This window comes from Micropterus salmoides, unplaced genomic scaffold (genome assembly GCF_014851395.1).
Source record: "Micropterus salmoides isolate LMB-PRFRI ecotype aquatic unplaced genomic scaffold, ASM1485139v1 Ms_hic_scaffold_8, whole genome shotgun sequence".
NCBI classification, from domain to species: Eukaryota; Metazoa; Chordata; class Actinopteri; order Centrarchiformes; family Centrarchidae; genus Micropterus; species Micropterus salmoides.
Genome location: NW_024044570.1, coordinates 34,544,211 through 34,558,963, shown reverse-complemented (window position 1 = coordinate 34,558,963; position 14,753 = coordinate 34,544,211). Strand labels below are relative to the sequence as shown.

The 14,753-nt window shown below is 40.8% G+C and overlaps 1 protein-coding gene across 1 annotated transcript; it reads left to right on the top strand.

The window, feature by feature from the left end:
• The first annotated feature begins 3,241 nt into the window (after positions 1 to 3,241).
• On the top strand, positions 3,242 to 14,083 carry gabarapl2 (GABA(A) receptor-associated protein like 2). Its single transcript, XM_038706942.1, has 4 exons — positions 3,242 to 3,458; positions 4,820 to 4,875; positions 7,744 to 7,916; positions 11,812 to 14,083. Exons 1-4 carry the CDS (start codon positions 3,425 to 3,427, stop codon positions 11,924 to 11,926), a joined length of 378 nt encoding a protein of 125 aa, XP_038562870.1. The 5' UTR covers positions 3,242 to 3,424; the 3' UTR covers positions 11,927 to 14,083.
• The last annotated feature ends 670 nt before the right edge of the window (positions 14,084 to 14,753 follow it).

Below are 14,753 nucleotides of genomic sequence, written 5' to 3'. Positions count from 1 at the left end.
TAGACATTAAACTATCTGAAACGGCTGAAATGCATCTGTAAGCCATCAGGAGAGGTAGAGGAACATTGGAAAATGATCAATTCAATTCAGTTTTTTTATATAGCGCCAAATCACAACAACAGTTATCTCAGAGCACTTTTCATAAAAGAGCAGGTCTAGACCATACTCTGTTATGATATTTACAGAACCCAACAGTTCCCACCAAGAGCAGCACTAGGCGACAGAGGCAAGGAAAACTTCCTTTTAAGAGGCAGAAACCTCGAGCAGAACCATGGCTCAGGGTGGGCGGCCATCTGCCTCGACCATTTGGGGGTGAGAGAGAGAGAGAGAGAGAGAGAGATGGAAGGAGAGAGAGGGGGAGGGAGGCAGCCTACACATACACACACAGAGGTACAGACAGTAAAGGTGATGTTGCTATAGACTAAATGAAAAATGGCACAGATATGTATAGTAGTGTTAATGATAATAATCGTAATGTTAATGATTTTAATTACAATAATAGCAATAGGACTAGTAACAATAATTGTAGCAGAGGGTGTTGAGCAGGAACCTGGCGACCAGGTCTGTCGCACAAGGATGACAACAGAATGAATATGTAACTGCGTGACTGTATAATTAACCCACATTTTAATCGCCGTCTTCACGATGGGCTAATCGCGTTCTTTTCAAATTTCAATTTCGATTTGAAAACAATTAATCGTTCAGCCCTACCTGCATGTGTGCTGACTCAGCAGGGATGATATTGAGAAAAGATGATCTACAGGAGAAACAGATCTGAAAGCAACACAGAATACCCGAGAGCCTTTTTGTCTTATTTTCCATTATATGTTTTATCTATAATGGGAACGCAGGAACACGGGGGCAGCAGGTTACTCGCAACCACAGATCCAGACTCCACAGCTCCAGAGCCAGAAACACCTGCAGGAAGTGATGGGAAGAGAGAGGAGAGGGATGAGAAAGCACAAAACTACCGGAAAGGGGAGAAGTCGAGTTAGTAACATGCATTAATGAGGTTGCATACAAAGGGAGAGAAAGAAGAGGAGAGAGGAGCTCAGTGCATCATGGGAAATCCCCAGGCAGTCTAGGCCTATAGCAGCATAACTAAGGGATGGTTCAGGACTCACCTGAGCCAGCCCTAACTATAAGCTTAATCAAAGAGGAAAGTCTTAAGCCTACTCTTAAATGTGGAGATGGTGTCTGCCTCCTGAACCCAAACTGGAACCTGGTTCCACAGGAGAGGAGCTTGATAGCTGAAAGCTCTGGCTCCTAGTCTACAATCAGACAGCAGTGATTTGCGGGACGGACAGGTGATTCACCCAACCCTCACCACACTTTATATAAACAAGATTAATGAGCAATATTTATAACAATAACTTTAGTAAAATAGCCAGAGTCAGGATGCCATGTGCCATTGTGCCACTATGTGCCCCTTCCAGCCGAACTCCTCCTAAGAGCAACTTGTTCCCCTTGTTCTGTTTTATATCTAAATCTGCATTTCTCCACTGCAGAGGCACTATCCACAGCATTGAGGAGTAAATATTAGTATAATATTATTTAATTTAAATATAACATTAAATAAAAAGTATAATGTTAATTTAATAGTATACTGTTGTGTATGTGATGTGAACAAAGTTTGTCCACTTCAAATATCTTCCTATTGGAACTAGTGTATGACAAGTGGACAGGGGTCATATCCCCCTGTTGTTAATGATTTGGGAGTAATATGTTGGTCTCTGGGGCTGTGTGTCACTCTTGCCAAATATCAGAATAGCAGGAAATCTGCCATGTGGAATACCTTTCAAATAGTGTAGTAACGCTTCCCAAATGTCAGAATGACACGTACCAGGCCTGGTTCCTGGAGGAAAACGCAGAGTACCACCCATTCCAAGTGACTCAGGGGGGCCTGAAACACCTCCCACAGAATGTGCTGTTACACATGGCCTGGGTTCAGCCAAAATAACAGGCTGTGACATGGGTCTACAATAGCAGTACCTTTGCACTTTGCGCTCTCTTGTCCAATGGAAATACCTTACAAAGTGTGTAAGTGACAACACAACCTCTTTGTGTCTACCCATGTGATTTGTTACAAGCACATTTGTCTACTTTGTTTCTCATTTGCCTGTCTGTGTTTGATACCAGAGCTAATCAGTCCCTCCAGGCAGCTGAGACAGAGAGAGAGAGCATTTCTGATATTTCCTCTTTTCAGCAATGAAAAAAACCCATTACCAATTCATTTTAAAAAACATTATTTTTGACTGAAAAAGGGATGATTAAATGTAGATATCAGTATTTCAGTATTCATATTTATTAACTAACTGTATGTTTTGTATATGTAGTGTTAATTTGCAACGACACTGGTAAAGAAATTCAGCATCCTTAGAAACTGGCGAAAAACCTAGTGTATGACTTCCTATGTTTACTGTTGTTATTGTGGCAGAAGACGTCCTTTTCCAGGGCCTTTTCTGATTCAGTATTGTAAATTTTAAGAGTTAGGAAATAACTGACGCAAATGTTTCAACCGCAACATTTACATTTACATGTTCCCAGGGCCGCCCACAAGGGGGGAAAAGGGGAAAGCATTCTGGGGCCCAGCTGCTAGGGGGCCCATGTAGTCCAGCACTAGTGATGTTCATTGTAAATATGAGCAAAGATAACCAAATTTTATTTTGAACCAAAAAACTCACCATTACTTATTAAAATAAATGTAATGTTGTTTTAGTAAAATATAGCCTGTTTCATAATGAAAACATGTTGTTGCATGCAAGTCAGAACATCAGAAGTACACCACATGCGCAGGCCATCTATGTGTTTATGTAGAAGAGAGAGAGAGAGAGAGAGAGAGCACAGCATGCATTGACATGAGTAAAGCAGATTTGCAGAGGGCCCATTTGCTGGACCTTTTCAGGGGCCCAGTCATTTCTGTGGGCAGGCCTGCATGTTCCCTTCAGACACTCCTTTCAGTTCCTACATGTGGTACAATCTTTGCTTTTGCCTGGAATTGTTGTTAAATGCACATTGCAATGAAATAACTTTTAATGTGCGCAGTAAAATTGATTATAATATTACTAAAACAGTTTTGCTATATAATTCTATAAATGATTTCATTCTGTATCCAAAATAAATGCCTTAGCAATCCCCTGCATGTACTAGTCTGCATTGTTTTTTAAAGGACTGAATTCGTGGACGGACTGATTCTGTCCGACAGCACCTGAAGGTAGCATCACCACCACCACCTTTCTGTCAGACAGTGACGTCACCTCACATCCAGAAGGACAGTTGGGAGCTTCGGGCAGAGAGACATTGTTGACGTTTTGTTTTGATCGCTTTTGCCTGGACTTTTGGACAGTACGCTGACATTATCCGCTGATTTCGAAGCCCACCTTTCAGCGCTACCATCACGCCACAGAGCGGGGATCCAGCAAAGATGAAATGGATGTTTAAAGAGGACCATTCCCTCGGTAAAGGGATTTGGATTGTTATGAAACCAGAGATGTTAATAGTGTCATGCACCCTCCTTTCTGTTTAGCTGTCTCCGCGTCGATTTTGCCATATCATCCCACACAGGTGCATGCTTGCTTGCCACGGCGCCCTGTAAATTACAATTACATCAATCCATCATGGCTAACCTTGCAGGACTAGCAACAAATGCTAACGTGTTCTTCCTACATGTCAAATGGCCAAAACCGGGTTCATCTTCTACATTGCTGATCCATCAAATTAGTCAGCTGGTTTCTCCCTGGCACGTGTCTGTTTTGCATGGAGACATTTCATCGCCAAATTCCATTTAAGTATCTGACAATTTAATGTTGCCTTGCTTATATTAAATTCTTGGTAGAAAACCATTGGTAGAAAATGCCTTCAGACGTGTCAGAAATTCGTTAAGCGTGGTAGTTAATTCTGCACAAAAACACCACCAAGAAGCACTTTCTGTCAGTAGGAGGCCTACCTAAACTTTTTGTATTGCTTCACAGTGCTTGGTAGGCTACTGCCTTCCAGGGTTTATTTTGCTGGCAAAGGGAAGTGATAATTTCATGCAAAACAATAAAAACAGCAGCAGGAAATTTGATTTGAAAAACTAATCAGTGTGTTTTGCATAGATGCCGAGTGTTTCATTAGTATTTGTTCTTGAACTTGTATCTTGTTCCTCTAATGTGAACATTTTAAGCTCTCTGGAGGAGTATTTATTTAAAAGATGGTGTAAAGTTGTTTCCATGCCCAGATAGCTGGGGCAGGTTGTTTTGCAGCTCTATGAGTGCAATTTCAGCCACTCAGCTCCTCTCAGCTTCTGTGTTCATATTCTCTTCAGATAATCTCAAGTGTTCTTTTTAAAGAAAGGCTGCTGCGGGATTATTAGAGATGTTTCCAAAAGTAGGCCTCTTATCTGGGCTAATGAATGCATGCGACATGTTGAACTTAAATGGATCCGCAACATCATTATCACCCATCACCTTCCCCTCCCCCCTCTGGCTTCTGTTCAGTGTCTGCCTGCCGCATCTGGTCCTGCCCACAAAGCATACTGGAAATAGACCCATTATGACTTGGTCTGTGATAATGATAAGTACTTAAATGTTTAGTATCACTTAATAAAGACAATTGATGTGATTCATTACTTAAACTTAACAGTAATGACTATTCGTTGAGGACAAAAATTGAACTAAAATCCTCGCACTTTGACTTGTCCACTGCCAGCTTTGATGCTGAACACTATATCGGACAAGGTTGGCTGTATTTGGCAGTGAGGCATGAGAGGAGGTTCCCAAGAGGCTTCACTTATCCCTTTAATCTCTGACTTCCTGTTTGTTTCCTGTCTCTCCCCCAGAGCACCGATGTGTGGAGTCAGCCAAAATACGCAACAAATACCCTGACAGAGTACCGGTGAGTGAGGGGGAGGTGGTGTTTCTTTGCAGTGGAATGGGCATTAAAGGTACAGATAAAGTGAGGGACTGAAAGTCAAGAGATAAGCAGTGAGTGCGAAAGAAAGAAGAGAATGAGTGACGTAGAAGTGATTTGGATGCAGCTCCGAGAACCAGAGTTCCAGCTGTGACCCCAATGAAAAATCCCACTTTTCCATAACTTTCCTTAACTGAGTCTGAGTCCCTCCATGGCTTACAGAGTTTCTCCTGTCTGCTTTGGTAATCTCTTGAAAACCATCTATGAAGATACCTCAATGTATACCACAAAGTGACCTATTAGTACAGTTCCCTGATGTTCACTGACTATATGTTAACAAAGCTATACAGGATGTGACCCACACCCCCAGTGCCACTGCTACTAGTAATTACAGTGGTGTGGGTTATTGGCCCTCAGGTTTGATTCAGCAGGTAGTGGCCAGTCTATCCTTGCTCTCCTCCGCTGATACACGCTGTATGGGGTACACCCACATATTTTCAATGTTCTTTTTGCAATAGAACATTGAAAATATTTTGGATAAAACAAAGGTTTTCTACTTTGTGACAATGCTTCTAAACATGGGTTTGAACAAGGCATATCCACGTCAAGTTTTTTTAAGATAAGTAACTTAAATGTATTCTTTATAAATTGAGTATTTACTATCTATATTTTGTTTGGTGTATGTTTATCACTAAATAATGCACTAGTCTACATACTGTATTCATACCATACTGCCTTAGTCATAGCCCGTACATAGACTGTACATACCTGTAGCAATAGACATTCATGAAGACACATATTTATATTATATATCATTCATAGGGCTGGGTGATAAAACGATAATTCACTTTACTAGAGAAAGAGATTTACTAATCATATTTTTAGAAAAAAGTTTATCATAATAGTTTTGAATGTTCTACCTCAGATCAGTGATCCACAGTTTGGTATTAAGTGTTTGTCATGTTGAGACCATAAAGTATAGTTTAACCACACAATTAACCATCTGGCCCTTCAATTTTCATTCAGGGGCAAAAATCGCCACCTTTAAACTTGAAAGAAATAACGATTTGACATTTATCATGATAATTATCGATATTGAATGATATGAAATGTTTTTATCTTGATAACATTTTGGCCATATTGCCCATCCCAATCATTCATACCTTACACTTTTTATAATAATGTATGATATTTTATTTAATTACCACTTAAGCACTTCTGGCTAGATGCTAACAGCATTTTGTTGCTTTGTACCTAGTGACATGCGCAATGACAACAAAGTTGAATCCAAATGTAATCTAATATTCCACTGTAATAGGACACAGACACAATAATAAGAGCTTGTTAGCTAGAGTTAGCTTGCAAGCTAGCACTTTTGTTTTCCATCAACAACTTTAATGAGCTTGTGATAAGGATACTTTTGGCCATGTTCAAACCAAATATGTGCTCATTTCATCTAATCATTTATTTATATGAAAAATATTTTCCTGAATTGTGGCTCTAAACTTGGTCCGAATGTTGTTACGTAGCTTTTGTCATGCTGTCAAACATACTGTATACAAGAGAAACATCAAACTATTTTTATTTTGGAAAATAAAAATAACACAGTGTAATACAAATATCAGAACTAATGTATCAAGTATAAGCAAAAACTCACAGTTGCTTGCAACTGTTGATATGTGATGACACATCTCACACTGGCTATCAAAGCACACCCCGCTGTAAACATGTCTGAAAAACCTGTGAATTAACCTTTGCTAGTGCTGTCAGGAAGGGAATATAACAGCGCTGAAAACTGACACCTCAGGTCAGAGCGCATACAGGGGGACATTGTGGAAAACCTGCCTGGCCCTATATGCATACCAAGAGCCTTTTGTGTGGATGATAATCCCTGTTAAACTCAATCTTTTAATTAGCTCTTTCATTCTTCACCTGCTTAATGGGAGGACTGCTGGGAGAACAGGACACACAGTCAGTGAACACAAAAACTTTCTCCCATTGTTTGGGCTCATTCCATTGTTAGATTTTATATAACACAATGGGTTCAACACTGGACAGGATTGTAAACACGAGCATGGTAGAACTGCGCAACGGATAAAGTAACTGAAATGCAAAAGTAATGCGCATAGTGACAAACCCACAGACAATTATCACCCAAGTGTGCCGTTTCCCTCACTATGCAAAGGTTTTAGTGTCTTTCAGCTCATTGATTTGGTTTTACGACTAGCAACTGTCCTGTTTTGATTCAGTCATTGCACTGTATTTTTCTGTCACAGCAAGCAGTTTTCAGTAAAAATGCTCTTGCACATACCCACTGCCCAGCACCAAATGCCTGATAGACACAGACAAAGGAACCAACTAGCTGGTAAAACTTAGTGGAGCATTTAGCAGCTGATATTTCCCTCAGGGCTTGTCGGAAACCAAACCAGACCTAAAATGAGAGGGAAAGTGCTTACATTTGTCAGGTGGCAGAAACACGACAAATAAATAATAATGTTTGGGAAATCCTCAAATGGTAATGCTAATAATTGAGCTTTAAGCATTCCTGACATTTCATGACAACTGCACATAAACAAGGTCCCTGCAGTGGCCATTATAGGACATGTAGGCTTGTCAGGCTCAGTGCATACACTTACTGTGTATGCTACCGCAATTTTATCAGCTAGAGCAACCATTAGACACATGTCATAAGAACAGGACTCACTCCGGACACAGTTGTAAGCCTGACATGGTTTACTTCATTGCGTTCAGCTGAGTCTGACAAACTGATATCACATCCTATAATAGCAGTAAAGTTTCTGTTACAGCAGTGAACTCACATTCACATTTTTTCTGTTAAATTTTGTGCTCCAGGTGATAGTGGAGAAGGTTTCTGGCTCTCAGATAGTGGACATTGATAAGAGGAAGTACCTGGTGCCCTCTGACATCACAGTGGCCCAGTTCATGTGGATTATCAGGAAACGTATCCAGCTGCCTTCAGAGAAAGCCATCTTCCTCTTTGTCGACAAAACAGTCCCCCAATCCAGGTGAGAGCAACACTACATTCTGCAGTTGTAATAATGGAAGGAAGTTGCAGTAAGACATTGAAATCTTAGCTAAATGAAAGACAGAATTGTTTACTGTTATATATCATGTATCTATGTCATTGGTGGTGTGAAGCACTGAAGCAGATTTCTCCCCCAAAAGGTGACCAGGTGGCACACAATGGTATTATGGTGGTATTGTGCTTCTTGGCTTTTTCCCATTTTCCTTTTTTGTGCATGTAATAGGTTTGCAAAGTGAAAAAGCCCAAAGTCCACCCCAAACGGAGTTCCCATCTCCCACGGAAACTCTGCTCTGAACTGCCTAAAAACAGCTCGTTTGTAGTTCAGCCATTTCCCTTTCATCCCTGTGACGACACAGGGATGAAAGCTAAATGCGCCTCATATAACGCTCGCCAAGCGGCTAGTCCGATATGCCCTCAAAAACACAGGTGGTTTCTGATTGGCTAGTAGTCCTTAACTAGGAAGTGCGCATGTGCAACACCCAACAAAGATCATGTAGAGGCAAGATGTATCACTCCATAGCTAAAATGAAGCCTTTAACACACTGGGAGAAAAGAGGAGCTGCAGCAATGTGCAGTCTAACAAAAAATATGGTGTTTTTTTGAAAATTAAACCATGTAAACCTGTTCTGGTACAACCCCTAAATAGGATTTTGAACCTGAAAATAAGCATAATACCACCTCTTTAAATCTATTGCAGAGGCCACTAGAAGCTGTGGTCAGTTTTTAGAATCAATATTGAGAGAATTTATTGATGATGAACTGCTATTTGTAGCAGTTTTAAAACTGCAGAAAAAAAGGTTAGCGTAATTCTGTAATTTTTTGCCAAAAATCTTTATGATGAGTACTTCATCCTCAGCACTGCTCTACTGAATTTATTTTATTTCCATTTACCATTTTTAGAATTGATTTTATATTACTGTATATTGTCAGCTATGTAGCAGAAGGGAGGTACAAACTCAAAAAAGAAAGCCTATGACTCAAAGCCACATATATGGATACCTGAATGCTTGGAAATCAACAGGACACTAATAGCCTTCATCAAGAACTCAATGGGGCTGTGGAAAACAAGTCTGGAAGCCAACTCAAAACCAATTGCACAAGTCACCATCAAGTGGGGCATATACCAAGGCGATGCACTATCCCTGCTGCTGTTCTGCGTAGGCCTGAACCCCCTCAGCCAGATCATCACAAAAACTGGCTACGGATACCGGTTCTGAAGTTGAACAACCATCAGTCACCTCCTCTACATGGATGACATCAAGCTGTATACCAGAAATGAGCGAGACATCGACTCACTGATCCACACTACCAGGACCTACAGCAACGACATTGGAATGTCGTTTGGACTGGACGCATGGTATCAAAAAGAGGGAAGATGATCAGAACCAAGGGGATTGAACTACCAGAAGGCCACATTGCAGATGTTCAGGACAGCTACAAAATACCATGGGGTGCCGCAGGCTAATGGAAACCATGAGGAGGCAGCAAGGAAGTCCGCCACAGCCAAATACCTACAGAGAGTAAGGCAGGTCGTGAAAAGTCAGCTGAATGGGGAAGAACAACATCCGAGCCATCAACACATACACGTCAGTCATCAGATACCCCGCTGGTATAATAAACTGGCCAAAGGAGGAAATAGAGGCCACTGACATCAAGACGAGAAAGCTCCTCACAATGCATGGAGGGTTTCGCCCCAAATCCAGCACCCTAAGACTGTACACCAAGCGTAGCGAGGGAGGCCGAGGGCTAGTGAGTGTCAAGACCACTGTCCAGGATGAAACGACAAAGATCCAGGAGTACATCAGGAAGATGGCCCCGAAAGATGAAGGGCTTAGTGAATACCTCAGGCAGCAGAAACCCGAAGGTGAGGACTAGGAAGACAAAGAACCTTCATAGAGAGACAAGCCGCTGCACGGCATGTACCACAGACAAATAGAAGAAGTGGCTGATATCAAGAAATCCTACCAGTGGCTGGAAAAGGCTGGACTGAAGGACAGCACAGAAGCACTAATCATGGCGGCACAAGAACAGGCACTCAGTACAAGATCAATAGAGGCTGGGGTCTACCACACCAGGCAGGACCCCAGGTGCAGACTGTGCAAGGATGCCCCTGAGACAGTACAACACATAACAGCAGGGTGTAAGATGACGGCAGAAAGTGCGTACATGGAACGCCATAACCAGGTAGCTGGCATAGTGTACAGGAACATCTGCAATGATTATGGGCTGGAAGTCCCAAGGTCAAAATGGAAGACACCTCCTAAGGTAGTTGAGAATGACCGAGCTAAGATCCTGTGGGACTTCAAGATCCAGATTGACAAACTGGTGATGGCTAACCAACCAGACATCGTGTTGATCGACCAACAGCAGAAGAAGGCTGCAGTGATGGATGTGGCAATCCCAGGCGACAGCAACATCAAGAAGAAGGAACACGAGAAGCTTGAGAAATACCAAGTGCTGAAAGAGGAGCTAGAAAAGATGTGGAAAATAGGAGCAACAGTGACCTGAGCTTGAGGATGACACATACCACCCCTCAAGGGGTAAGAGGGGGATTTTCAAACAAACGGACAAACAGCGCTGTTTGTCCGTTTTCAGCTACTGTATAAACATGACGATGCAACGTGGCGACGTCCATAGAAGGGGGTGCCCGCGGTTATGTAGATAAAATGGGTCATTCTAAGGTAATAAAAACAATTGCTTATTGCGTAAGGTCTTTACACACCACTGATAACATGGTTATATTGCATTTCTATCAATAGATCCTCAGAAAAATTACGCACTGAACCTTTAAGGATAGAAAAACTATATATACAATAGTAAATATGAAGAATATGCATTAAAGATTAGATGTGGGGAGAAACAATTTTCTATATTCGGGATTCGTTGATTCGTGGCGAGTCAAGAAAGTGTGTGAAAAATATCAATTGTATGACTCATGTTCAATGCTGCTGCTCTCCCAGGCTCTGTTCTGGGAGAGAAAAAAACTGAGCAGGCTTCAATCAGACAACAGAAATGTCACTGATTAAGTCAGGGCATATCTCTCCTATCTTAACCTTATCTGTATGCAGCTTTTCAAGCCTCTGACTTCCTCTTAACCTCTTTCAGAATGCCACCCTTCTCCTTACTAAAGAATGCCATGGCGAACTTACACAGATCTTTTAAAAAAAGAGCTGTCGGCATTTCTGTATTGCAATTTATCATATATGTTCTCAGACAGACATATAAACTGATACCGATATATATCTGCAATAAGCTAAAATTGGCCTGGCTGATTTAACTTGCCTAGCTCTACTTGACAGCGCTCTCTGGGGGCAACCTATGTAATGGTAACACTGTTTCTAAATATTTCAAACATACAGTATATTTAGCATTTCATTTACACTGCTGTTACCAGCTGTATACAGTATATGAGATCAGCTAAAATCATGTAATAATATCTGCCTGGCTGATTTATTGGTCGGGCTGAATGGATGATGCCTAGAGAAACGTGGGAATTGGAAATAACATGAATAATGAATTCTTTATTGTATGTTCAATAACGAGGACAATACAACCCTTTTTATAACGTCTTTCAGGTCTACAGGGAGAAAGTGTTTGGAAATTCAAAAGAGCCATTCTGGGTGGACGCCGCCTTTTGTACATTTGTTTTCGTATCTGCAGCATTTTTGTAATTGGAATGCATTATTCCTAAATGTTTGTGCTTTTGCTCTTGTATGTGTTTCTGTCCTTTGGGATCACTGTAGGCTTTTGAACTGATTTCAAAATTCTGTCGATCAGCACAAAATAACCACTATTAGAGGCTTTAGTCTGCACAAACCCAAATTACAGATGTAATATAATTGATTCTAAAGTCTGGTTTCTGCTGTGTTTTGCAGTCTGACTATGGGCCAGCTGTACGACAAGGAGAAGGACGAGGACGGCTTTCTGTACGTGGCCTACAGCGGAGAAAACACCTTTGGTTACAAGGCCTTTTATACAACACGGGGTTAACACTTCACTGAAAACCAGTGTCACACACACACACACACACACACACACACACACACACACACACACACACACACAGTAGGACCCAACAAATACTGGTGCACATTGGCCTTTACATGTGTTACTCAAGTAATGCATCTACACACTTTGCGCAGTCATTTATGGTCTTTTTGATACAAAAAAAATACACATTCATGGTGAAAATTAACTACACCAAAATACTACAATAAACAAACTTGTTGGTCTTTTTGTCATGATTACTGTTTAAAGGTCAGTTGTGGAGAGAAATATCTTTAACACTGCCGTAAGAATAACAATTGCCACACATTACACGCACGTCAGATATCATTAATTTTCCAGGTATCGACATCAGTATTAGATTTAAAAAAGAAATAAAAACTCCTTTAGGCTCTGACACACACACACACACACACACACACGTCCATCATCACACATCATTTTCTTTCAATCCAGCTTTGTTGTCACAGATATTTGTGTTCGGCTGGAGTGAGAAAGAAACCCAATAATCATGTGACTAGAATCATTAACCACAATATGGATGTATTTGTATGGCTCATAATATTCTTTATGTAACTTTAACTCCACAGGTACACTCAGCACTATGATAGGCTATGAGAATGACTATAAGCATTTGAAAGATGGCAGCTCATGCTGTTTGCAATGGTGAATGATCCCTGTAAGCTGTTAGGAGGCAGCCAGTGTAAGGTGTGTCCAGCTCTCGGCCTGGGACCAACACCAGTCCCTGGGGTGTTCCTGAGTGCTTCCCTGCCTGGCTATTATGTATTTGCACTTTATGTTGGCTGAATAGTCAAGCTGGATTCCGACTCATGATGCCAACAGCAAGTCATGTAACCTCAGTGAACTGCTAAAGAAATCCAACACTTTACTTGAAGTTTATTGTGTCAAACTGTGATATACAGTATGTTTATGTTGTCATCACAGAGCAACAATCTGAAAATTGCCATCACTTAGCAGAAAACTCACCCTGTTACTCTTCTTATATTATCAGTCTGTGACGCAGTGATGAAGTGTTGCACTTAATCTTCTCTCCCTCAGCCTGAGTCATCTTCATCTGCATCAGTTAGTAGTTTCCTCCACTCCCCAGAATGCCTTTCATTGTTTTGGTCTTCTGCTCTGCAATCCCAGCTGTTATCAGAAAGGTTCAGATAAACCCACTGAACACTACCTGCTCAGAGACACAGAGACTAGAGACCACAGTGCGAGTAACTTATAAGCCATGTTGTGTTTTGTGTAAAAGGCATGCCATAATGATCATGAACTGAGTGGCTAACACGCTACAAGCATTAACTTACATGTCCTTTCTCTGGAGTTTGTTTTTAAAGGCATTCTGGAAAATGTAAGAAATCGTTGCAGCAACAGTATAGGAAGCAGGTCATATAATAACTTTGTATGTAGCATTGGAAGAGGATCTAAACCAGGATTCTCCCCTTTAAGACTCACTACTCACCAAACTTTTTACTCAGTGCTGTGAATACAAACAAGGTGGCGACTGCATTGCCTTTAGCTATAGTTTCAAACTTGTCCAGCTTGTAGAACTGCTCTAAGATCAAGTTCAGTTTGTCGTTATGGACAACTCCTAATACACTGTGAGCCATCAGAACGTTACAAACGGGTACATATTAATAGCATTATGTCATGCATTCATTTTCCTCATGTTCCTGGAATGAGTGTCATGAGATTGTTAGTATTTGATGCTGTCGATTATATCTTGTTCAAATTTTATTGATTAAAATACACAAAAGCTTTAATAGGAATACATGTGAAATTGCTTACAGTGAAACCTGTGTTTATGAGGACCATAAACTAAGAATATACAGCACTGTTATTTACTTTATTACATCGCTAATACTTCAAGTAAAGAGTTGCTCAGGTCTTTGGCTGCACATGGAAATCGGAACCACTTGGACATTTTGGCTGCAGTTGTAGTTTTCAGGCTTGTAGACATGGTATGTAAATGTGTAATATATTGATGGAATGCTATGATATTCGGTATTGCTTTCTTTCATCCGTCTTGTATGATTGTTAAATATATCTTAAAGACACACATTTTAGATATTTGAAAAAGGGAAGGTAGCTGGAAGACCTGACCAATAAAGATGAATGTAAAATGGGTCGTAAGGTGTGGTCTTATTTAAAAGAAATGCAATTAATGTCAGTACACCACACGCATTTAGCATGTAACGAGAGATAAATTAGCAGTCAACACAGGATTAGAACTTGGAAAATGTGCTTTCGTTTCACTGTGATGAACAACATTGGATATTTACATATACGCACATTTTAGATATTTTCTTACTATTGCAGGTCACCTGACTGCCAACTCTAGATTAGCTAGAGTACATTCTATAAAAAAGTGGGTCTTGATATGCCGATCTCTGATTGACTGCTGAACTTGATGAATAAGACCTGATAAGAGCTAAAAGTAACACAGCTTTAATTAAGGTTTTGGTTTTCTGCCGTGAATATAAATGCTACATTATTTTGACCAAAGTCTAGAATTATCCACTTAAATGGGCACTCCGGTGAAATCTTGCACTTCTGTACAGCAGAAGCTGATCTAGCCTCACTTTTAGTCCCTTGTATGGGTCAAACACCACAAACACTGATCCTACATTTCCCATAATGCATCTATGTAGCATCACTCCTTGCCTGATAAACACGCTAAACTAAGATGGTAACAATGGTAAACGTTGTACTTGCCAAACATCATCACAGAGCTGCTAGTGTTGCTGTAGGCTACATAGTCTTGTTTAGACTTTGGTAAGCTTCCTCCTGAGCCACAGACATT